Source organism: Salmo salar, chromosome ssa19, assembly GCF_905237065.1.
Source record: "Salmo salar chromosome ssa19, Ssal_v3.1, whole genome shotgun sequence".
Taxonomy (NCBI): domain Eukaryota; kingdom Metazoa; phylum Chordata; class Actinopteri; order Salmoniformes; family Salmonidae; genus Salmo; species Salmo salar.
In genome coordinates this window covers 83,924,873-83,951,719 of record NC_059460.1, presented here as the reverse complement: position 1 = coordinate 83,951,719, position 26,847 = coordinate 83,924,873, and the positions used below count along the sequence as shown (strand labels likewise).

Genomic DNA, 26,847 nt, shown 5'->3' with positions numbered 1-26,847 from the left:
AGAGCACGTGGTGCGGAGACAGATTCTCGCCACGCCACCTGGTAGGAGCGACCTGTCAGGTAGGACGCAATCCAAGCGTGCGCGGTGCCGGAGATGCCCAGCTCGGAGAGGGTGGAGAGGAGGATCTGATGGTTCACGGTATCAAAGGCAGCAGATAGGTCTAGAAGGATGAGAGCAGAGGAGAGAGAGTTAGCTTTAGCAGTGCGGAGAGCCTCCGTGACACAGAGAAGAGCAGTCTCAGTTGAATGCCCAGTCTTGAAACCTGACTGATTAGGATCAAGAAGGTCATTCTGAGAGAGATAGCAAGAGAGCTGGCCAAGCGCGGCGCGTTCAAGAGTTTTGGAGAGAAAGGAAAGAAGGGATACTGGCCTGTAGTTGTTGACATCGGAGGGGTCGAGTGTAGGTTTTTTCAGAAGGGGTGCAACTCTCGCTCTCTTGAAGACGGAAGGGACGTAGCCAGCGGTCAAGGATGCGTTGATGAGCGAGGTGAGGTAGGGGAGAAGGTCTCCGGAAATGGTCTGGAGAAGAGAGGAGGGGATAGGGTCAAGTGGGCAGGTTGTTGGGCGGCCGGCCGTCACAAGACGCGAGAGTTCATCTGGAGAGAGAGGGGAGAAAGAGGTCAAAGCACAGGGTAGGGCAGTGTGAGCAGGACCAGCAGTGTCGTTTGACTTAGCAACGAGGATCGGATGTCGTCAACCTTCTTTTCAAAATGGTTGACGAAGTCATCCGCAGAGAGGGAGGAGGGGGGGAGGGGGAGGAGGATTAAGGAGGGAGGAGAAGGTAGCAAAGAGCTTCCTAGGGTTAGAGGCAGATGCTTGGAGTTTAGAGTGGTAGAAAGTGGCTTTAGCAGCAGAGACAGAAGAGGAAAATGTAGAGAGGAGGGAGTGAAAGGATGCCAGGTCCGCAGGGGAGGCGAGTTTTCCTCCATTTCCGCTCGGCTGCCCGGAGCCCTGTTCTGTGAGCTCGCAGTGAGTCGTCGAGCCACGGAGCAGGAGGGGAGGACCGAGCCGGCCTGGAGGATAGGGGACAGAGGAAATCAAAGGATGCAGAGAGGGAGGAGAGGAGGGTTGAGGAGGCAGAATCAGGAGATAGGTTGGAGAAGGTTTGAGCAGAGGGAAGAGATGATAGGATGGAAGAGGAGAGAGTAGCGGGAGAGAGAGAGCGAAGGTTGGGACGGCGCAATACCATCCGAGTAGGGGGAGAGTGAGAAGTGTTGGATGAGAGCGAGAGGGAAAAGGATACAAGGTAGTGGTCGGAGACTTGGAGGGGAGTTGCAATGAGATTAGTGGAAGAACAGCATCTAGTAAAGATGAGGTCAAGCGTATTGCCTGCCTTGTGAGTAGGGGGGGAAGGTGAGAGGGTGAGGTCGAAAGAGGAGAGGAGTGGAAAGAAGGAGGCAGAGAGGAATGAGTCGAAGGTAGACGTGGGGAGGTTAAAGTCACCCAGAACTGTGAGAGGTGAGCCATCCTCAGGAAAGGAACTTATCAAGGCGTCAAGCTCATTGATGAACTCTCCAAGGGAACCTGGAGGGCGATAAATGATAAGGATGTTAAGCTTGAAAGGGCTGGTAACTGTGACAGCATGGAATTCAAATGAGGAGATAGACAGATGGGTCAGGGGAGAAAGAGAGAATGTCCACTTGGGAGAGATGAGGATTCCAGTGCCACCACCCCGCTGGCTCGATGCTCTAGGGGTATGCGAGAACACGTAGTCAGACGAGGAGAGAGCAGTAGGAGTAGCAGTGTTATCTGTGGTGATCCATGTTTCCGTCAGCGCCAGGAAGTCTAGGGACTGGAGGGTAGCATAGGCTGAGATGAACTCAGCCTTGTTGGCCGCAGACCGGCAGTTCCAGAGGCTGCCGGAGACCTGGAACTCCACGTGGGTCGTGCGCGCTGGGACCACCAGGTTAGAGCGGCAGCGGCCACGCGGTGTGGAGCGTTTGTATGGCCTGTGCAGAGGAGAGAGAACAGGGATAGGCAGACACATAGTAGACAAGCTACAGAAGAGGCTACGCTAATGCAAATGAGATTGGAGTGACAAGTGGACTACACGTCTCGAATGTTCAGGAAGTTAAGCTTTCGTTGCAAAAATGTTATTGACAAAAATGATACAGTACTGCTGGCTGGTGGAGTAGGCTAGCTAGCAGTGGCTGCGTTGTTGACTTTGAACGAGTAGCTGGCTAGGTAACCTCGGTAGTTTCAGTACTACACCTTGTCATGATACAAAGCAACTTTGTAGCTAGCTAGCTAACATAACACTAATCAAGACGTTCCTTGTAGTGTATTTAGTTTCAACAATGCTGCTCGGCGGTAATAGTTGGCTAGGTTAGGAAAAATGGCGTCGCGGGGGACGGAAATAGCTGGCTAGCTAACCTCGATGGCTGGCTAGCTAACAATTATCAATTAACAATTATCAAGCTATGACAAAGACAACTAGGTAGCTCGCTAGGTAACACTGCACTAGTCAAATCGTTCCGTTGTGAAGTATTAGTAACTACAGCGCTGCTAGTCGGTAACGGATGGCTATCTGGCAGTGGGTTAATGATGACTAGGTGTGTTGAGTAAGTCTGGCGCCGCGTCGCGCTGGCTAGCACACCTCGATAATACTCAAACTCAAACTACACAATTATCTTAGATACAGAGACAGCACAGACAACTATGTAGCTGGCTAACTAACACCACACTAATCAAGTCGTTGCGTTGTAATGTAATAGTTTCTGCGGTGCTGTTAGTCGGTAGAAGTTGGCTAGCTAACAGTGATGACTAGCTAGCTAGCAGCTAGCAGTGTTGACTACGTTAGGAGGACGAAGATAGCTAGCCTCGATAATTACTCAGTTACTCTAAACTACACAATTATCTTTGATACAAAGACGGCTATGTAGCTAGCTAAGAACAACTATAATATCTAACATCTATACACATCTATAATATATCACATCTAACATCAATACACATCCATAATATCTAATATCTATACACATCTATAACATCTATACACATGTACAATATCTAACATCTATACACATGTATAATATCTAACATCTATAACATCTAACATCTATACACATCTATAATATATAATATCTATAACAAATCTATAATATATAACATATCTAACATCTATACACATCTATAATATCTAACATCTATAACACATCTATAATATGTAACATCTATAATATCTATAACATCTAACATCTTTAACATCTATAATATATAACATCTAACACATCTATACACATCTATAACATCTAACACATCTAACATCTAACATCTATAATATATAACATCTATACACATCTATAAAATCTAACATTTATAATATATAACATCTATAATATATAACATCTATACACATCGATACACATCTATATCATCTAACATCTATACACATCTATAGCATCTATAATATATAACATCTAACACATCTATATCATATATAATATATAACATCTATAACATCTAGCATCTATAATATCTAACATCTATAACATCTATAATATATACCATATATAACATCTATGCACATCTATAATATCACACATCTATAATATTATAATGTTTTATATTATGGATGTGTATAGATGTTATATATTATAGATGTTATATATGTTATATATATCTATATAACATCTATATTATATAACATCTATAATATCTAACATCTAACACATCAATAATATATAACATCTATAACATCAATTATAAATAACATCTATACACATCTATAAAATCTAACATCTAACATCTATACACATCTATAACATCTAACATCTATAATATCTAACATCTATACATATCTATAATATCTATAACATCTATAACATCTAACATCTATAATATCTAACATCTATACACAGCTATAATATCTATACACATCTATAATATCTATAATATCTATCTATAACATCTAACACATCTATACACATCTATAATATATAACATCTTTACACATCATACATCAATAATATATAACATCTATAACATCTATAATATATAATATCTATACACATCTATAATATATAACATCTATCACATCCATAATATATAACATCTATAACATCTAACATCTATACACATCTATAATATATAACATCTATAATATATAACATCTATCACATCCATAATATATAACATCTATAATATATAACATCTATACACATCTATAATATATAACATCTATAATATATAATATCTATACACATCTATAATATATAACATCTATCACATCCATAATATATAACATCTATAACATCTAACATCTATACACATCTATAATATATAACATCTATAATATATAACATCTATCACATCCATAATATATAACATCTATAATATATAACATCTATACACATCTATAATATATAACATCTATCACATCCATAATATATAACATCTATACACATGTAACACATCTAATATATGTCTATACAGAACTATAATATATAACATCTATAACATCTAAGACATCTAATATATAACATCTATAACATCTATAATATATACCATATATAACATCTATGCACATCTATAATATCACACATCTATAATATTATAATGTTTTATATTATGGATGTGTATAGATGTTTTATATTATGGATGTGTATAGATGTTATATATTATAGATGTTATATATGTTATATATATCTATATAACATCTATATTATATAACATATATAATATATAACATCTATACACATCTATAATATCTAACATCTATACACATCTAACATCTATAATATCTAACATCTATACACATCTATAATATATACCATCTATAACTCATCTATAACATATATACATATCTATAATATATACCATCTATAACACATCTATAATATATAACATCTATACACATCTATAATATCTAACATCGATGTAACATCTATAATGTCTAATATCTATACACATCTATAACATCTAACATCTATACATATATACACATGTATAAATATACCATCTATACACATCTATCATATATAACATCTATACACATCTATAATATCTAACATCTATATCATCTATAACATCTATAATATCTATCTATAACATCTACCATCTATACACATCTACAACATCTATACACATCTATAATATCTAACATCTATACACATCTATAATATCTAACATCTATACACATCTATAATATCTAACATCTATAATATCTATACACATCTATAACATCTGTACACATCTATAATATCTAACATCTATTACACATCTATAATATCTAACATCTATTCACATCTATACACATCTATAACATCTATAACATCTATAGCATCTATTCACATCTATAACATTTATAATATCTATAACATCTATACACATCTATAAAATCTAACATCTATAATATCTATAACATCTAATATCTAACATCTATAATATCTGTAATATCTATACCATCTAATATCTATAACATCTAATATCTATAACATCTATAATATCTATAATATATATAATATCTAACATCTATAACATCTAATATCTATAACATCTATAATATCTAACATCTATACACATCTATAACATCTATAATATCTAACATATATAATATCTAACATCTATAACATCTATAACATCTATAATATCTAACATCAATAATATATAACATCTATAATATCTATCTATAATATCTACCATCTATACACATCTATACACATCTATAACATCTATAATATCTATGACATCTATAATATCTAACATCTATAACATCTATAATATCTATACACAGCTATAACATTAAACATCTATACACATCTATAACATTTAACATCTATACACATCTATACACATCTATAATATCTATCTATAACATCTATAACATCTAACATCTATAATATCTAACATCTATACACATCTATAACAGCTATAACTTCTAATATCTATACACATCTATAACATCTAACATCTATACACATCTATATCTAATATCTATAATATCTAACATCTATACACATCTATAACATCTAATATCTATAACATCTGCAACATCTATAATATCTATGACATCTATAATATCTAACATCTATAATATCTAACATCTATAACATCTATAATATCTAATATCTATACACATCTATAATATCTAACATCTATACACATCTATAACATCTATAATATCTATGACATCTATAATATCTAACATCTATAATATCTAACATCTATAATATCTAACATCTATAACATCTATAATATCTAATATCTATACACATCTATAATATCTAACATCTATACACATCTATAACATCTATAATATCTATCTATAACATCTATAACATCTAACATCTATAATATCTAACATCTATACACATCTATAACATCTATAACATCTAACATCTATAATATCTAACATCTATAATATCTAACATCTATAACATCTATGACATCTATAATATCTAACATCTATACACATCTATAATATCTATCTATAACATCTATAACATCTATAATATCTAACATCTATACACATCTATAATATGTAACAGCTATAATATCTAACATCTATACACATCTGTAATATCTAACATCTATAATATCTAACATCTATACACATCTGTAATATCTAACATCTATACACATCTGTAATATCTAACATCTATAATATCTAACATCTATACACATCTGTAATATCTAACATCTGTAATATCTAACATCTATAATATCTAACATCTACACACATCTATAATATCTAACATCTATAATATCTAATATCTATACACATCTGTAATATCTAACATCTATACACATCTGTAATATCTAACATCTATAATATCTAACATCTATACACATCTGTAATATCTAACATCTGTAATATCTAACATCTATAATATCTAACATCTACACACATCTATAATATCTAACATCTATACACATCTATAATATATAACATCTATCACATCCATAATATATAACATCTATACACATGTAACACATCTAATATATGTCTATACAGAACTATAATATATAACATCTATAACATCTAAGACATCTAATATATAACATCTATAACATCTATAATATATACCATATATAACATCTATGCACATCTAAAATATCACACATCTATAATATTAGAGATTTTTTATATTATGGATGTGTATAGATGTTATATATTATAGATGTTATATATGTTATATATATCTATATAACATCTATATTATATAACATATATAATATATAACATCTATACACATCTATAATATATACCATCTATAACTCATCTATAACATATATACACATCTATAATATATACCATCTATAACACATCTATAATATATAACATCTATACACATCTATAATATCTAACATCTATACACATCTATAACATCTAACATCTATACACATCTATACACATGTATAAATATACCATCTATACACATCTATCATATATAACATCTATACACATCTATAATATCTAACATCTATATCATCTATAACATCTATAATATCTATCTATAACATCTACCATCTATACACATCTACAACATCTATACACATCTATAATATCTAACATCTATACAAATCTATAATATCTAACATCTATATACATTATTAACATCTATAATATCTAACATCTGTAATATCTATAATATCTCTATACACATCTATAATATCTAACATCTATACACATCTATAATATCTAACATCTATACACATCTATACTATCTAACATCTATAATATCTATACACATCTATAACATCTGTACACATCTATAATATCTAACATCTATTACACATCTATAATATCTAACATCTATTCACATCTATACACATCTATAACATCTATAACATCTATAGCATCTATTCACATCTATAACATTTATAATATCTATAACATCTATACACATCTATAAAATCTAACATCTATAATATCTATAACATCTAATATCTAACATCTATAATATCTGTAATATCTATACCATCTAATATCTATAACATCTAATATCTATAACATCTATAATATCTATAATATATATAATATCTAACATCTATAACATCTAATATCTATAACATCTATAATATCTAACATCTATACACATCTATAACATCTATAATATCTAACATCTATACACATATATAATATCTAACATCTATAACATCTATAACATCTATAATATCTAACATCAATAATATATAACATCTATAATATCTATCTATAATATCTACCATCTATACACATCTATACACATCTATAACATCTATAATATCTATGACATCTATAATATCTAACATCTATAACATCTATAATATCTATACACAGCTATAACATTAAACATCTATACACATCTATAACATTTAACATCTATACACATCTATACACATCTATAATATCTATCTATAACATCTATAACATCTAACATCTATAATATCTAACATCTATACACATCTATAACAGCTATAACTTCTAATATCTATACACATCTATAACATCTAACATCTATACACATCTATATCTAATATCTATAATATCTAACATCTATACACATCTATAACATCTAATATCTATAACATCTGTAACATCTATAATATCTATGACATCTATAATATCTAACATCTATAATATCTAACATCTATAACATCTATAATATCTAATATCTATACACATCTATAATATCTAACATCTATACACATCTATAACATCTATAATATCTATGACATCTATAATATCTAACATCTATAATATCTAACATCTATAATATCTAACATCTATAACATCTATAATATCTAATATCTATACACATCTATAATATCTAACATCTATACACATCTATAACATCTATAATATCTATCTATAACATCTATAACATCTAACATCTATAATATCTAACATCTATAATATCTAACATCTATACACATCTATAACATCTATAACATCTAACATCTATAATATCTAACATCTATAATATCTAACATCTATAACATCTATGACATCTATAATATCTAACATCTATACACATCTATAATATGTAACAGCTATAATATCTAACATCTATACACATCTGTAATATCTAACATCTATAATATCTAACATCTATACACATCTGTAATATCTAACATCTATACACATCTGTAATATCTAACATCTATAATATCTAACATCTATACACATCTGTAATATCTAACATCTGTAATATCTAACATCTATAATATCTAACATCTACACACATCTATAATATCTAACATCTATAATATCTAATATCTATACACATCTGTAATATCTAACATCTATACACATCTGTAATATCTAACATCTATAATATCTAACATCTATACACATCTGTAATATCTAACATCTGTAATATCTAACATCTATAATATCTAACATCTACACACATCTATAATATCTAACATCTATACACATCTGTAATATCTAACATCTATACACATCTGTAATATCTAACATCTATACACATCTGTAATATCTGACATCTGTAATATCTAACATCTATAATATCTAACATCTACACACATCTATAATATCTAACATCTATAATATCTAATATCTATACACATCTATAACATCTATAACATCTAACATCTATAATATCTAACATCTATAATATCTAATATCTATACACATCTATAATATCTAACATCTATACACATCTATAACATCTATAATATCTATGACATCTATAATATCTAACATCTATAATATCTAACATCTATAATATCTAACATCTATAATATCTAATATCTATACACATCTATAATATCTAACATCTATACACATCTATAACATCTATAATATCTATCTATAACATCTATAACATCTAACATCTATAATATCTAACATCTATACACATCTAAAACATCTATAACATCTATAATATCTAACATCTATAATATCTAACATCTATAACATCTATGACATCTATAATATCTAACATCTATACACATCTATAATATGTAACAGCTATAATATCTAACATCTATACACATCTGTAATATCTAACATCTATAATATCTAACATCTATACACATCTGTAATATCTAACATCTATACACATCTGTAATATCTAACATCTATAATATCTAACATCTATACACATCTGTAATATCTAACATCTGTAATATCTAACATCTATAATATCTAACATCTACACACATCTATAATATCTAACATCTATAATATCTAATATCTATACACATCTGTAATATCTAACATCTATAATATCTAACATCTATACACATCTGTAATATCTAACATCTGTAATATCTAACATCTATAATATCTAACATCTACACACATCTATAATATCTAACATCTATACACATCTGCAATATCTAACATCTATACACATCTGTAATATCTAACATCTATACACATCTGTAATATCTAACATCTATACACATCTGTAATATCTAACATCTATAATATCTAACATCGACACACATCTATAATATCTAACATCTATAATATCTAATATCTATACACATCTGTAATATCTAACATCTATACACATCTGTAATATCTAACATCTATAATATCTAACATCTATACACATCTGTAATATCTAACATATCTAACATCTACACACATCTATAATATCTAACATCTATACACATCTGTAATATCTAACATCTATACACATCTGTAATATCTAACATCTATAATATCTAACATCTATACACATCTGTAATATCTATAACATCTATAGCATCTATTCACATCTATAACATTTATAATATCTATAACATCTATACACATCTATAAAATCTAACATCTATAATATCTATAACATCTAATATCTAACATCTATAATATCTGTAATATCTATACCATCTAATATCTATAACATCTAATATCTATAACATCTATAATATCTATAATATATATAATATCTAACATCTATAACATCTAATATCTATAACATCTATAATATCTAACATCTATACACATCTATAACATCTATAATATCTAACATATATAATATCTAACATCTATAACATCTATAACATCTATAATATCTAACATCAATAATATATAACATCTATAATATCTATCTATAATATCTACCATCTATACACATCTATACACATCTATAACATCTATAATATCTATGACATCTATAATATCTAACATCTATAACATCTATAATATCTATACACAGCTATAACATTAAACATCTATACACATCTATAACATTTAACATCTATACACATCTATACACATCTATAATATCTATCTATAACATCTATAACATCTAACATCTATAATATCTAACATCTATAATATCTAATATCTATACACATCTAAAACAGCTATAACTTCTAATATCTATACACATCTATAACATCTATACACATCTATATCTAATATCTATAATATCTAACATCTATACACATCTATAACATCTAATATCTATAACATCTGTAACATCTATAATATCTATGACATCTATAATATCTAACATCTATAATATCTAACATCTATAACATCTATAATATCTAATATCTATACACATCTATAATATCTAACATCTATACACATCTATAACATCTATAATATCTATGACATCTATAATATCTAACATCTATAATATCTAACATCTATAATATCTAACATCTATAACATCTATAATATCTATAATATCTATCTATAACATCTATAACATCTAACATCTATAATATCTAACATCTATACACATCTATAACATCTATAACATCTAACATCTATAATATATAACATCTATAACATCTAACATCTATAATATCTAACATCTATAATATCTAACATCTATAATATCTAACATCTATAACATCTATGACATCTATAATATCTAACATCTATACACATCTATAATATCTATCTATAACATCTATAATATCTAACATCTATACACATCTATAATATGTAACAGCTATAATATCTAACATCTATACACATCTGTAATATCTAACATCTATAATATCTAACATCTATACACATCTGTAATATCTAACATCTATACACATCTGTAATATCTAACATCTATAATATCTAACATCTATACACATCTGTAATATCTAACATCTGTAATATCTAACATCTATAATATCTAACATCTACACACATCTATAATATCTAACATCTACACACATCTATAATATCTAACATCTATAATATCTAATATCTATACACATCTGTAATATCTAACATCTATACACATCTGTAATATCTAACATCTATAATATATAACATCTATACACATCTGTAATATCTAACATCTGTAATATCTAACATCTATAATATCTAACATCTACACACATCTATAATATCTAACATCTATACACATCTGCAATATCTAACATCTATACACATCTATAATATCTAACATCTATACACATCTGTAATATCTAACATCTATACACATCTGTAATATCTAACATCTATAATATCTAACATCTATACACATCTATAATATCTAACATCTATAATATCTAACATCTATAACATCTATGACATCTATAATATCAAACATCTATACACATCTATAATATCTATCTATAACATCTATAACATCTATAATATCTAACATCTATACACATCTATAATATGTAACAGCTATAATATCTAACATCTACACACATCTGTAATATCTAACATCTATAATATCTAACATCTACACACATCTATAATATCTAACATCTATACACATCTGTAATATCTAACATCTGTAATATCTAACATCTATAATATCTAACATCTACACACATCTATAATATCTAACATCTATACACATCTGTAATATCTAACATCTATACACATCTGTAATATCTAACATCTATAATATCTAACATCTATACACATCTGTAATATCTAACATCTGTAATATCTAACATCTATAACATATATACACATCTACACACATCTATAATATCTAACATCTATAATATCTAATATCTATACACATCTGTAATATCTAACATCTATAATATCTAACATCTACACACATCTATAATATCTAACATCTATAATATCTAATATCTATACACATCTATAACATCTATAACATCTAACATCTATAATATCTAACATCTATAATATCTAACATCTATACACATCTATAATATCTATCTATAACATCTATAACATCTATAATATCTAACATCTATACACATCTATAATATGTAACAGCTATAATATCTAACATCTATACACATCTGTAATATCTAACATCTATAATATCTAACATCTATAATATCTAACATCTACACACATCTATAATATCTAACATCTATAATATCTAATATCTATACACATCTGTAATATCTAACATCTATACACATCTGTAATATCTAACATCTATAATATCTAACATCTATACACATCTGTAATATCTAACATCTGTAATATCTAACATCTATAATATCTAACATCTACACACATCTGCAATATCTAACATCTATACACATCTGTAATATCTGACATCTGTAATATCTAACATCTATAATATCTAACATCTACACACATCTATAATATCTAACATCTATAATATCTAATATCTATACACATCTGTAATATCTAACATCTATACACATCTGTAATATCTAACATCTATACACATCTATAATATCTAACATCTATAATATCTAACATCTATACACATCTGTAATATCTAACATCTACACACATCTGCAATATCTAACATCTATACACATCTATAATATCTAACATCTATAATATCTAATATCTACACACATCTGCAATATCTAACATCTATACACATCTATAATATCTAACATCTATAATATCTAATATCTATACACATCTATAATATCTAACATCTATACACATCTATAATATCTAACATCTATACACATCTATAATATCTAACATCTATAATATCTAATATCTAACATCTATACACATCTATAATATCTAACATCTATAATATCTAATATCTAACATCTGTAATATCTAACATCTATAATATCTAACATCTATAATATCTAACATCTGTAATATCTAACATCTATAATATCTAACATCTATAATATCTAACATCTATAATATCTAACATCTGTAATATCTAACATCTATAATATCTAACATCTACACACATCTATAATATCTAACATCTATAATATCTAATATATAACATCTACACACATCTATAATATCTAACATCTATACACATCTATAACATCTATACACATCTGCAATATCTAACATCTATACACATCTATAATATCTAACATCTATAATATCTAATATATAACATCTATACACATCTATAATATCTAATATCTATACACATCTATAATATCTAACATCTGTAATATCTAACATCTATACACATCTATAATATCTAACATCTATAATATATAACATCTATACACATCTATACACATCTATAATATCTAATATCTATAATATCTAACATTTATAATATCTATAATATCTAACATCTATACACATCTATAATATCTAACATCTATAACATCTATAATATCTATATACATCTATAACACATGTAAATCTTCACCTCTCTAAACATTACTACAGCTGGGATACATGGCCTCCACCTGCCCACCTAACAGATTTATAACATGTTTACAGCACATTTATAAACATACATAAAGCTCATGAGAACTCTGAAACACTGCTTACAAAACATTAATGAAACATTCATTCCTTATGAGTTCTTATGTATATAATGGGATGATGTCTGTGGGAATATATTCTGCTCTGTTGAGTAGCTCATCCTCAGCTCTCTCTCTTTGCTCTCTCTCTTTGCTCTCTCTCTCTCTCTCTCTCTCTCTCTGTCTTGCTCTCTCTCTCTCTCTCTCTTCACTCTCTCTCCCTCTCTCTTCGCTCTCTCTCTCTCTCTCTCTCTGTCTCTCTCTCCACTCTCTCTCTCTCTCTCTCTCTCTCTCTCTCTCTCTCTTCGCTCTCTTTCTCTCTCTCTCTCTCTTCGCTCTCTCTCTCTCTCTCTCTCTCTCTCTCTCTCTCTCTGTCTTGCTCTCTCTCTCTCTTCACTCTCTCTCTCTCTCTCTTCACTCTCTCTCTCTTCTCTCTCCCTCTTCTCTTCCTCTCTCTCTCTTCACTCTCTCTCTCTTCTCTCTCCCTCTTCTCTTCCTCTCTCTCTCCAGCTCCTAACACCTCTGTGTTAGTCAGCTCGTACACTATAGACCAGCCCTTGGTTCTTCCCTCAGACAGATCATTACAGTACATAGCCAGCGTAACTCATTTCTGAGTTATCTTAGGCAGAACAGTTTGAAGGGATGTATTACTCATTGGTTTGACAGCTGAAGAGATGTCTATTCATGTTACTCAGTCAGTCAACACGCAGATCTTCTCTGTGTAACTCAGTCAACACAGATCTTCTCTGTGTAACTCAGTCAACACACAGATATTCTCTGTGTAACTCGGTCAACACACAGATCTTCTTGACTCAATTTGTCTGTATCTCCTTACAGAAGTCCTATCTCCAGACCAGTGCTATGTAACTTGACAACAACACAGGGCCTCAGACACACACAGATAAATAACACAGATAAATAACACAGATACCTTCAATTGAATGGTTTAATTTGAAGTGGACACTCACTTCACCCCCTACGTCAGTATTTGGCTATAAGACAGACAGATAGTTAGGCCGGCGTTTCATCTTCGTTTCAGAGCCATGGTCTCGTTGTATTCACAACAGTAGGAAGGAACTTGTCTGACGTGCGTGAAAAAGCTTTTTGTTAAATCCGTCTTTTTCTCTCCTTTCTCTCAATGCTACGTCTCTCTTTTCCCTCCAACTCTCTCTCTCTCTCTCCCTCTCTTCGTCTGACGTGGCTACAGATGGACGACAAAGGCTGGAACGGACAAAAGACGGCTTTTAACGAAACTACAACTAACAGTGAGTATCCTTCCCCTTCATTCCCTCTCTCCCTCCCTCCTGCAGGTGGTTTAGCCTCAGTGATGGCCCTCTGTTTAATCTCAGTGACTGGACAATGGGGGAGTGACTGTCAGCTCAATGTGCAGTGTGTCTGTGTGGGGAGCCTGCAAATACAGCTCTATTCACCCAGAGCTTATAGACCTGCCTGGTGAGGAACTGCCTCTCTCTGGGGGCCTGCCTGGTGAGGAATTACCTCGCCCTGGGGGCCTGCCTGGTGAGTAACTGCCTCTCTCTGAGGGCCCTGCCTGGTGAGGAACTGCCTCTCTCTGGGGGCCTGCCTGGTGAGGAACTACCTCGCCCTGGGGGCCTGCCTGGTGAGGAACTACCTCGCCCTGGGGGCCTGCCTGGTGAGGAATTACCTCGCCCTGGGGGCCTGCCTGGTGAGGAATTACCTCGCCCTGGGGACCTGCCTGGTGAGGAACTACCTCGCCCTGGGGGCCTGCCTGGTGAGGAACTACCTCGCCCTGGGGGCCTGCCTAGTGAGGAACTGCCTCTCTCTAGGGGCCTGCCTGGTGAGGAACTGCCTCTCTCTGGGGGCCTGCCTGGTGAGGAACTGCCTCTCCCTGGGAAGTCCCCCTCCCCACCCACAGCCTTCCTGTGCATGGATGTAACCCTTCACTCACGGTTAAGACACACACACAAACACACACATAATTAAATCCTCACACACTCAAAAACACATTATATAGAGATCCTCACACACACACACACACACACACACACACACACACACACACACACACACACACATACATACAAATGAAGTAACAATCTGAATGTGTGTGATCGGTGTTAGGCCTTTAGAATAGTTAGGTGGTTGTATTAGTAAGTAAATATGTATCTGAGAATGTGTTTGTTGGGTAATTGAATGCCTGTGTACTGTCATTACTCCTGACTAATGGAGGCTCTGGGCAGTAGGACGACTCTAACTGTCATTACTCCTGACTAATGGAGGCTCTGGGCAGTAGGACGACTCTAACTGTCATTACTCCTGACTAATGGAGGCTCTGGGCAGTAGGACGACTCTAACTGTCATTACTCCTGACTAATGGAGGCTCTGGGCTGTAGGACGACTCTAACTGTCATTACTCCTGACTAATGGAGGCTCTGGGCAGTAGGACGACTCTAACTGTCATTACTCCTGACTAATGGAGGCTCTGGGCTGTAGGACGACTCTAACTGTCATTACTCCTGACTAATGGAGGCTCTGGGCAGTAGGACGGCTCTAACTGTCATTACTCCTGACTAATGGAGGCTCTGGGCAGTAGGACGACTCTAACTGTCATTACTCCTGACTAATGGAGGCTCTGGGCAGTAGGACGGCTCTAACTGTCATTACTCCTGACTAATGGAGGCTCTGGGCAGTAGGACGACTCTAACTGTCATTACTCCTGACTAATGGAGGCTCTGGGCAGTAGGACGACTCTAACTGTCATTACTCCTGACTAATGGAGGCTCTGGGCAGTAGGACGACTCTAACTGTCATTACTCCTGACTAATGGAGGCTCTGGGCAGTAGGACGACTCTAACTGTCATTACTCCTGACTAATGGAGGCTCTGGGCTGTAGGACGACTCTAACTGTCATTACTACTGACTAATGGAGGCTCTGGGCAGTAGGACGACTCTAACTGTCATTACTCCTGACTAATGGAGGCTCTGGGCAGTAGGACGACTCTAACTGTCATTACTCCTGACTAATGGAGGCTCTGGGCAGTAGGACGACTCTAACTGTCATTACTCCTGACTAATGGAGGCTCTGGGCTGTAGGACGACTCTAACTGTCATTACTCCTGACTAATGGAGGCTCTGGGCAGTAGGACGACTCTAACTGTCATTACTCCTGACTAATGGAGGCTCTGGGCAGTAGGACGACTCTAACTGTCATTACTCCTGACTAATGGAGGCTCTGGGCAGTAGGACGACTCTAACTGTCATTACTCCTGACTAATGGAGGCTCTGGGCAGTAGGACGGCTCTAACTGTCATTACTCCTGACTAATGGAGGCTCTGGGCAGTAGGACGACTCTAACTGTCATTACTCCTGACTAATGGAGGCTCTGGGCAGTAGGACGACTCTAACTGTCATTACTCCTGACTAATGGAGGCTCTGGGCAGTAGGACGACTCTAACTGTCATTACTCCTGACTAATGGAGGCTCTGGGCAGTAGGACGACTCTAACTGTCATTACTCCTGACTAATGGAGGCTCTGGGCAGTAGGACGACTCTAACTGTCATTACTCCTGACTAATGGAGGCTCTGGGCTGTAGGACGACTCTAACTGTCATTACTCCTGACTAATGGAGGCTCTGGGCAGTAGGACGGCTCTAACTGTCATTACTCCTGACTAATGGAGGCTCTGGGCTGTAGGACGACTCTAACTGTCATTACTCCTGACTAATGGAGGCTCTGGGCAGTAGGACGACTCTAACTGTCATTACTCCTGACTAATGGAGGCTCTGGGCAGTAGGACGACTCTAACTGTCATTACTCCTGACTAATGGAGGCTCTGGGCTGTAGGACGACTCTAACTGTCATTACTCCTGACTAATGGAGGCTCTGGGCTGTAGGACGACTCTAACTGTCATTACTACTGACTAATGGAGGCTCTGGGCTGTAGGACGACTCTAACTGTCATTACTCCTGACTAATGGAGGCTCTGGGCAGTAGGACGGCTCTAACTGTCATTACTCCTGACTAATGGAGGCTCTGGGCTGTAGGACGACTCTAACTGTCATTACTCCTGACTAATGGAGGCTCTGGGCAGTAGGACGACTCTAACTGTCATTACTCCTGACTAATGGAGGCTCTGGGCAGTAGGACGACGACTAACTGTCATTAGTATAATATAACAATATGTAATACAATATAACATTATATAATATAATATTCTCTAATATAACATTATATAATATAATTTTCTGTAATATAACATTATATAATTTTCTGTAATATAACATGATGTAATATAGCATTATGTGACATAATATTATATAATATAACATTCTGTAATATAATATAGCATTATGTAATATAATATAACATTATATAATATAGTATTATGTAATGTAATATAACATTATGTAATATAATATAGCATTATGTAATATAATATAACGTGATATAATATTTTGTAATATAATATAACATTATGTAATATAACAGAAGTGACTTGTTGCATACCAACACCAGTGATTTTCATAACAGAAAAAAGTAAAGCAGAACAGTAATCATGTTTCCATCCACAGTTAGTAAAGTCATACCGTATAAATAAATAAAAAACAGCTGTGATGGATATACAAGGCCGACAGATCATTTATTCTTTCGACATGGTGGGATCTTTTTTTGTGTTGTTTAAATGTATTTTGCGCGAAATGGCGGTGGAAACGCCTTTATGCGCAAATATAGAGTTAATAACCATCATATGGAAGTAAACCTGGAGTTAAGTGATGACATGGTTTGTGGTCCCCACTTTAACTGGGGAAACCATGCAGTTTATGAGGCTACAGATGAAATATATGATGATGATGATGTCCTAGCCGTGTCTGAATCCTGGCTTATAGGAAGGCCACCAAAAATTCGGAAATTTCCATCCCCAATTACAACATTTTCTGTCAAGACAGAACTGCTAAAGAGAGCCTGCAGAGTTCTGTCATACTATCCAGGTCTATGCCCAAACAGTTTGAGCTTCTACTTTTAAAGATCCATCTCTCAAGAAATTAGTCCCTCACTGTTGTTGCTTGTTATAGACCCCCCTCAGCTCCCAGCTATGCCCTGGACACCATATGTGAATTGATTGCCCCCCCATCTATCGTCAGAGTTAGTTCTGCTAGGTGACCTAAACTGGGATATGCTTAACACCCCGGGCATCCTACAATCTAAGCTAGATGCCCTCAATCTCACACAAATGATCAAAGAACCTACCAGGTACAACCCCACATTCGTAAGCATGGGCACCCTCATAGATATCATCCTGACCAACTTGCCCTCCAAATACACCTCTGCTGTTTTCAATCATGATCTCAGCGATCACTGCCTCATTGCCTGCGTCCATTATGGGTCCGCGGTCAAACGACCACCCCTCATCACTGTCAAACACTCTCTTAAACACTTCTGCCAGCAAGCCTTTCTAATCGACCTGGCCCGGGTATCCTGGAAGGAGATTAACCTCATCCCGTCAGTAGAGGATGCCTGGTTGTTCTCTAAAAGTAATTTCCTCACCATCTTAAATAAGCATGCCCCTTTAAAAATTGTTTTATCTAAGAACAGATATAGCCCTTGGCTCACTCCAGACCTGACTGCCCTCGACCAGCACAAAAACACCCTGTGGCGTACTGCACTCGCTTCGAAATAGTCCCCGCGATATGCAACTTTTCAGAGAAGTCAGGAACCAATACACACAGTCAGTTAGAAAATGTGCATCCTGCAGCACTAATTCCAAAAAGTTCTGGGACACTATAAAGTCCATGGAGAACAAGAGCACCTCCTCCCAGCTGCCCACCGCACTGAGGATAGGAAACACCGTCACCACCGATAAATCCACGATAATCGAGAATTTCATTAAGCATTTCTCTACGGCTGGCCATGCTTTCCACCTGGCTACTCCTACCCCGGTCAATAGCTCTGCACCCCACACAGCAACTTGCCCAAGCCCCCCCCCTGCTTCTCCTTCACCAAAATCCAGACAGCTGATGTTCTGAAAGAGCTGCAAAATCAGGATCCCTACAAATCAGCTGGGCTAGACAATCTGGACCCTCTCTCACTAAAATGATCCGCCGCCATTCAACCCCTATCACTAGTCTGTTCAACTTCTCTTTCGTATCGTCTGAGATTCCTAAAGATTGGAAAGCTGCCGCGGTCATCCCCCTCTTCAAAGGGGGAGACACTCTAGACCCAAATTGTTACAGACCTATATCCATCCTGCCCTGCCTTTCTACAGTCTTCGAAAGCCAAGTGAACAAACAGATCACCGACCATTTTGAATCCCACTGTACCTTCTCCGCTATGCAATCTGGTTTCAGAGCTGGTCATGGGTGCACCTCAGCAACGCTCAAGGTCCTAAATGATATCATAACCACCATCGATAAAAGAAGGTACTGTGCAGCCATCTTCATCAACCTGGCCAAGGCTTTCGACTCTGTCAATCACCATATTTTTATCGGCAGACTCAACAGCCTTGGTTTCTCTAATGACTGCCTCGCCTGGTTCACCAACTACTTCTCTGATAGAGTTCAGTGTGTCAAATCGGAGGGCCTGCTGCCCGCACCCGCCCGCCCGACTAGCATCACTACTCTGGACGGTTCTGACTTAGAATATGTGGACAACTATAAATACCTAGGTGTCTGGCTAGACTGTAAACTCTCCTTCCAGACTCACATTAAGCATCTTCAATCTAAAATGAAATCTAGAATCGGCTTCCTATTTCGCAACAAAGCCTCCTTCACTCATGCTGCCAAACATACCCTCGTAAAACTGACCATCCTACCGATCCTCGACTTCGGCGATGTTATTTACAAAATAGCCTCCAACACTCTACTCAGCAAATTGGATGCAGTCTATCACAGTGCCATCCGTTTCGTCACCAAAGCCCCATATACCACCCACCACTGCAACCTGTATGCTCTCGTTGGCTAGCCCTCACTTCATATTTGTCGCCAAACCCACTGGCTCCAGGTCATCTACAAGTCTTTGACTAGGTATAGCTCCGCCTTATCTCAGCTCACTGGTCACCATAGCAGCACCAGGTCACCATAGCAACACCCACCCGTAGCACGTGCTCCAGCAGGTATATTGCGCTGGTCACCCCAAAGCCAACACTTACTTTGGCTGCCTTTCCTACCTCATCCCCATATTTATTTTAGTTTTTCCGCTCTTTTGCACACCAGTAGTTCTACTTGCACATCCTCATCTGCACATATATCACTCCTGTGTTAATTTGCTAAATTGTAATTACTTCGCCACTATTGGCCTATTTATTGCCTTACCTCCTTACTCCATTTGCACACACTGTATGCAGATTTGTCTATTGTGTTATTGACTGTACGTTTGTTTATCCCATGTGTAACTCTGTGATGTTTTTGTCGCGCTGCTTTGCTTTATCTTGGCCAGATCGAAGTTGTAAATGAGAACTTGTTCTCAACTGGCCTACCTGGTTAAATAAAGGTGAAATAAAAAAATGTAAATACATTTTACAGGGTGGTGAAAAAGCACGGTGATGAGCTTGAAGCTCCTTTCCAATAAATATCGAGGGTCTTATTCTGGTGACATGATCGACGCTCGACTTCCGTTTCACAAATTGAAAGTATCCATAATAATCTCATTATGTAGGCTAGCCTGTCCACCGTATCTGGGAGCTATAATCTCATTATGTAGGCTAGCCTGCCCACCGTATCTGGGAGCTATAATCTCATTATGTAGGCTAGCCTGTCCACCGTATCTGGGAGCTATAATCTCATTATGTAGGCTAGCCTGCCCACCGTATCTGGGAGCTATAATCTCATTATGTATGCTAGCCTGCCCACCGTATCTGGGAGCTATAATCTCATTATGTAGGCTAGCCTGCCCACCGTATCTGGGAGCTATAATCTCATTATGTAGGCTAGCCTGTCCACCGTATCTGGGAGCTATAAACTCATTATGTAGGTTAGCCTGTCCACCGTATCTGGGAGCTATAATCTCATTATGTAGGCTAGCCTGCCCACCGTATCTGGGAGCTATAATCTCATTATGTAGGCTAGCCTGCCCACCGTATCTGGGAGCTATAATCTCATTATGTAGGCTTGCCTGCCCACCGTATCTGGGAGCTATAATCTCATTATGTAGGCTAGCCTGTCCACTGTATCTGGGAGCTATAATCTCATTATGTAGGCTAGCCTGCCCACCGTATCTGGGAGCTATAATCTCATTATGTAGGCTAGCCTGCCCACCGTATCTGGGAGCTATAATCTCATTATGTAGGTTAGCATGTCCACCGTATCTGGGAGCTATAATCTCATTATGTAGGCTAGCCTGCCCACCGTATCTGGGAGCTATAATCTCATTATGTAGGCTAGCCTGCCCACCGTATCTGGGAGCTATAATCTCATTATGTAGGCTAGCCTGCCCACCGTATCTGGGAGCCATAATCTCATTATGTAGGCTAGCCTGCCCACCGTATCTGGGAGCTATAATCTCATTATGTAGGCTAGCCTGTCCACCGTATCTGGGAGCTATAATCTCATTATGTAGGCTAGCCTGTCCACTGTATCTGGGAGCTATAATCTCATTATGTAGGCTAGCCTGTCCACCGTATCTGGGAGCTGTTGGCTATAATCTCATTATGTAGGCTAGCCTGTCCACCGTATCTGGGAGCTATAATCTCATTATGTAGGCTAGCCTGTCCACCGTATCTGGGAGCTATAATCTCATTATGTAGGCTAGCCTGTCCACCGTATCTGGGAGCTATAATCTCATTATGTAGGCTAGCCTGCCCACCGTATCTGGGAGCTATAATCTCATTATGTAGGCTAGCCTGCCCACCGTATCTGGGAGCTATAATCTCATTATGTAGGCTAGCCTGTCCACCGTATCTGGGAGCTATAATCTCATTATGTAGGCTTGCCTGCCCACCGTATCTGGTAGCTATAATCTCATTATGTAGGCTCGCCTGTCCACTGTATCTGGGAGCTATAATCTCATTATGTAGGCTAGCCTGCCCACCGTATCTGGGAGCTATAATCTCATTATGTAGGCTAGCCTGTCCACCGTATCTGGGAGCTATAATCTCATTATGTAGGCTAGCCTGCCCACCGTATCTGGGAGCTATAATCTCATTATGTAGGCTCGCCTGTCCACCGTATCTGGGAGCTATAATCTCATTATGTAGGCTAGCCTGCCCACCGTATCTGGGAGCTATAATCTCATTATGTAGGCTAGCCTGTCCACCGTATCTGGGAGCTATAATCTAATTATGTAGGCTAGCCTGCCCACCGTATCTGGGAGCTATAATCTCATTATGTAGGCTAGCCTGCCCACCGTATCTGGGAGCTATAATCCCATTATGTAGGCTAGCCTGCCCACCGTATCTGGGAGCTATAATCTCATTATGTAGGCTAGCCTGCCCACCGTATCTGGGAGCTATAATCTCATTATGTAGGCTTGCCTGCCCACCGTATCTGGGAGCTATAATCTCATTATGTAGACTAGCCTGTCCACCGTATCTGGGAGCTATAATCTCATTATGTAGGCTAGCCTGCCCACCGTATCTGGGAGCTATAATCTCATTATGTAGGCTAGCCTGCCCACCGTATCTGGGAGCTATAATCTCATTATGTAGGTTAGCATGTCCACCGTATCTGGGAGCTATAATCTCATTATGTAGGCTAGCCTGCCCACCGTATCTGGGAGCTATAATCTCATTATGTAGGCTAGCCTGCCCACCGTATCTGGGAGCTATAATCTCATTATGTAGGCTAGCCTGCCCACCATATCTGGGAGCTATAATCTCATTATGTAGGCTAGCCTGCCCACCGTATCTGGGAGCCATAATCTCATTATGTAGGCTAGCCTGCCCACCGTATCTGGGAGCTATAATCTCATTATGTAGGCTAGCCTGACCACCGTATCTGGGAGCTATAATCTCATTATGTAGGCTAGCCTGCCCACCGTATCTGGGAGCTATAATCTCATTATGTAGGCTAGCCTGCCCACCGTATCTGGGAGCTGTTGGCTATAATCTCATTATGTAGGCTAGCCTGTCCACCGTATCTGGGAGCTATAATCTCATTATGTAGGCTAGCCTGCCCACCGTATCTGGGAGCTGTTGGCTATAATCTCATTATGTAGGCTAGCCTGTCCACCATATCTGGGAGCTATAATCTCATTATGTAGGCTAGCCTGTCCACCGTATCTGGGAGCTATAATCCCATTATGTAGGCTAGCCTGTCCACCGTATCTGGGAGCTATAATCTCATTATGTAGGCTAGCCTGCCCACCGTATCTGGGAGCTATAATCTCATTATGTAGGCTAGCCTGTCCACCGTATCTGGGAGCTGTTGGCTATAATCTCATTATGTAGGCTAGCCTGTCCACCGTATCTGGGAGCTATAATCTCATTATGTAGGCTAGCCTGTCCACCGTATCTGGGAGCTATAATCTCATTATGTAGGCTAGCCTGCCCACCGTATCTGGGAGCTGTTGGCTATAATCTCATTATGTAGGCTAGCCTGTCCACCGTATCTGGGAGCTATAATCTCATTATGTAGGCTAGCCTGCCCACCGTATCTGGGAGCTATAATCTCATTATGTAGGCTAGCCTGCCCACCGTATCTGGGAGCTATAATCTCATTATGTAGGCTAGCCTGTCCACCGTATCTGGGAGCTATAATCTCATTATGTAGGCTAGCCTGCCCACCGTATCTGGGAGCTATAATCTCATTATGTAGGCTAGCCTGCCCACCGTATCTGGGAGCTATAATCTCATTATGTAGGCTAGCCTGTCCACCGTATCTGGGAGCTATAATCTCATTATGTAGGCTAGCCTGCCCACCGTATCTGGGAGATGTTGGCTATAATCTCATTATGTAGGCTAGCCTGCCCACCGTATCTGGGAGATGTTAGCTATAATCTCATTATGTAGGCTAGCCTGTCCACCGTATCTGGGAGCTATAATCTCATTATGTAGGCTAGCCTGTCCACCATATCTGGGAGCTGTAATCTCATTATGTAGGCTAGCCTGCCTACCGTATCTGGGAGCTATAATCTCATTATGTAGGCTAGCCTGTCCACCGTATCTGGGAGCTGTTGGCTATAATCTCATTTTGTAGGCTAGCCTGTCCACCGTATCTGGGAGCTATAATCTCATTATGTAGGCTAGCCTGCCCACCGTATCTGGGAGCTATAATCTCATTATGTAGGCTAGCCTGCCCCACCGTATCTGGGAGCTATAATCTCATTATGTAGGCTAGCCTGTCCACTGTATCTGGGAGCTATAATCTCATTATGTAGGCTAGCCTGTCCACCGTATCTGGGAGATGTTAGCTATAATCTCATTATGTAGGCTAGCCTGTCCACCGTATCTGGGAGCTATAATCTCATTATGTAGGCTAGCCTGTCCACCGTATCTGGGAGCTGTAATCTCATTATGTAGGCTAGCCTGCCTACCGTATCTGGGAGCTATAATCTCATTATGTAGGCTAGCCTGTCCACCGTATCTGGGAGCTGTTGGCTATAATCTCATTATGTAGGCTAGCCTGTCCACCGTATCTGGGAGCTATAATCTCATTATGTAGGCTAGCCTGCCCACCGTATCTGGGAGCTATAATCTCATTATGTAGGCTAGCCTGCCCACCGTATCTGGGAGCTATAATCTCATTATGTAGGCTAGCCTGCCCACCGTATCTGGGAGCTGTTGGCTATAATCTCATTATGTAGGCTAGCCTGTCCACCGTATCTGGGAGCTATAATCTCATTATGTAGGCTAGCCTATCCACCGTATCTGGGAGCTATAATCTCATTATGTAGGCTATCCTGTCCACCGTATCTGGGAGCTATAATCTCATTATGTAGGCTAGCCTGCCCACCGTATCTGGGAGCTATAATCTCATTATGTAGGCTAGCCTGCCCCACCGTATCTGGGAGCTATAATCTCATTATGTAGGCTAGCCTGTCCACTGTATCTGGGAGCTATAATCTCATTATGTAGGCTAGCCTGTCCACCGTATCTGGGAGCTATAATCTCATTATGTAGGCTAGCCTGCCCACCGTATCTGGGAGCTATAATCTCATTATGTAGGCTAGCCTGCCCACCGTATCTGGGAGCTGTTGGCTATAATCTCATTATGTAGGCTAGCCTGTCCACCGTATCTGGGAGCTATAATCTCATTATGTAGGCTAGCCTGCCCACCGTATCTGGGAGATGTTGGCTATAATCTCATTATGTAGGCTAGCCTGTCCACCGTATCTGGAGGCTATAATCTCATTATGTAGGCTAGCCTGT

At 36.6% G+C, this 26,847-nt stretch overlaps 1 protein-coding gene across 4 annotated transcripts in view; it reads left to right on the top strand.

Annotated features, from left to right (window-relative positions):
• stau2 (staufen double-stranded RNA binding protein 2) overlaps window positions 1-26,847 on the top strand; it is a 359,434-nt gene that overhangs the window by 137,240 nt on the left and 195,347 nt on the right. For all 4 annotated transcript variants that reach the window (XR_006760826.1, XR_006760825.1, XM_045702846.1 and 1 more), the window contains exon 11: window positions 15,778-15,835. Coding sequence is in view for 2 of the 4 variants with exons in the window: in XM_045702846.1 (XP_045558802.1) it covers window positions 15,778-15,835 (58 nt within the window). In the remaining 2 variants the exon portion in view is untranslated. The remainder of the gene's footprint in view (window positions 1-15,777; window positions 15,836-26,847) is intronic.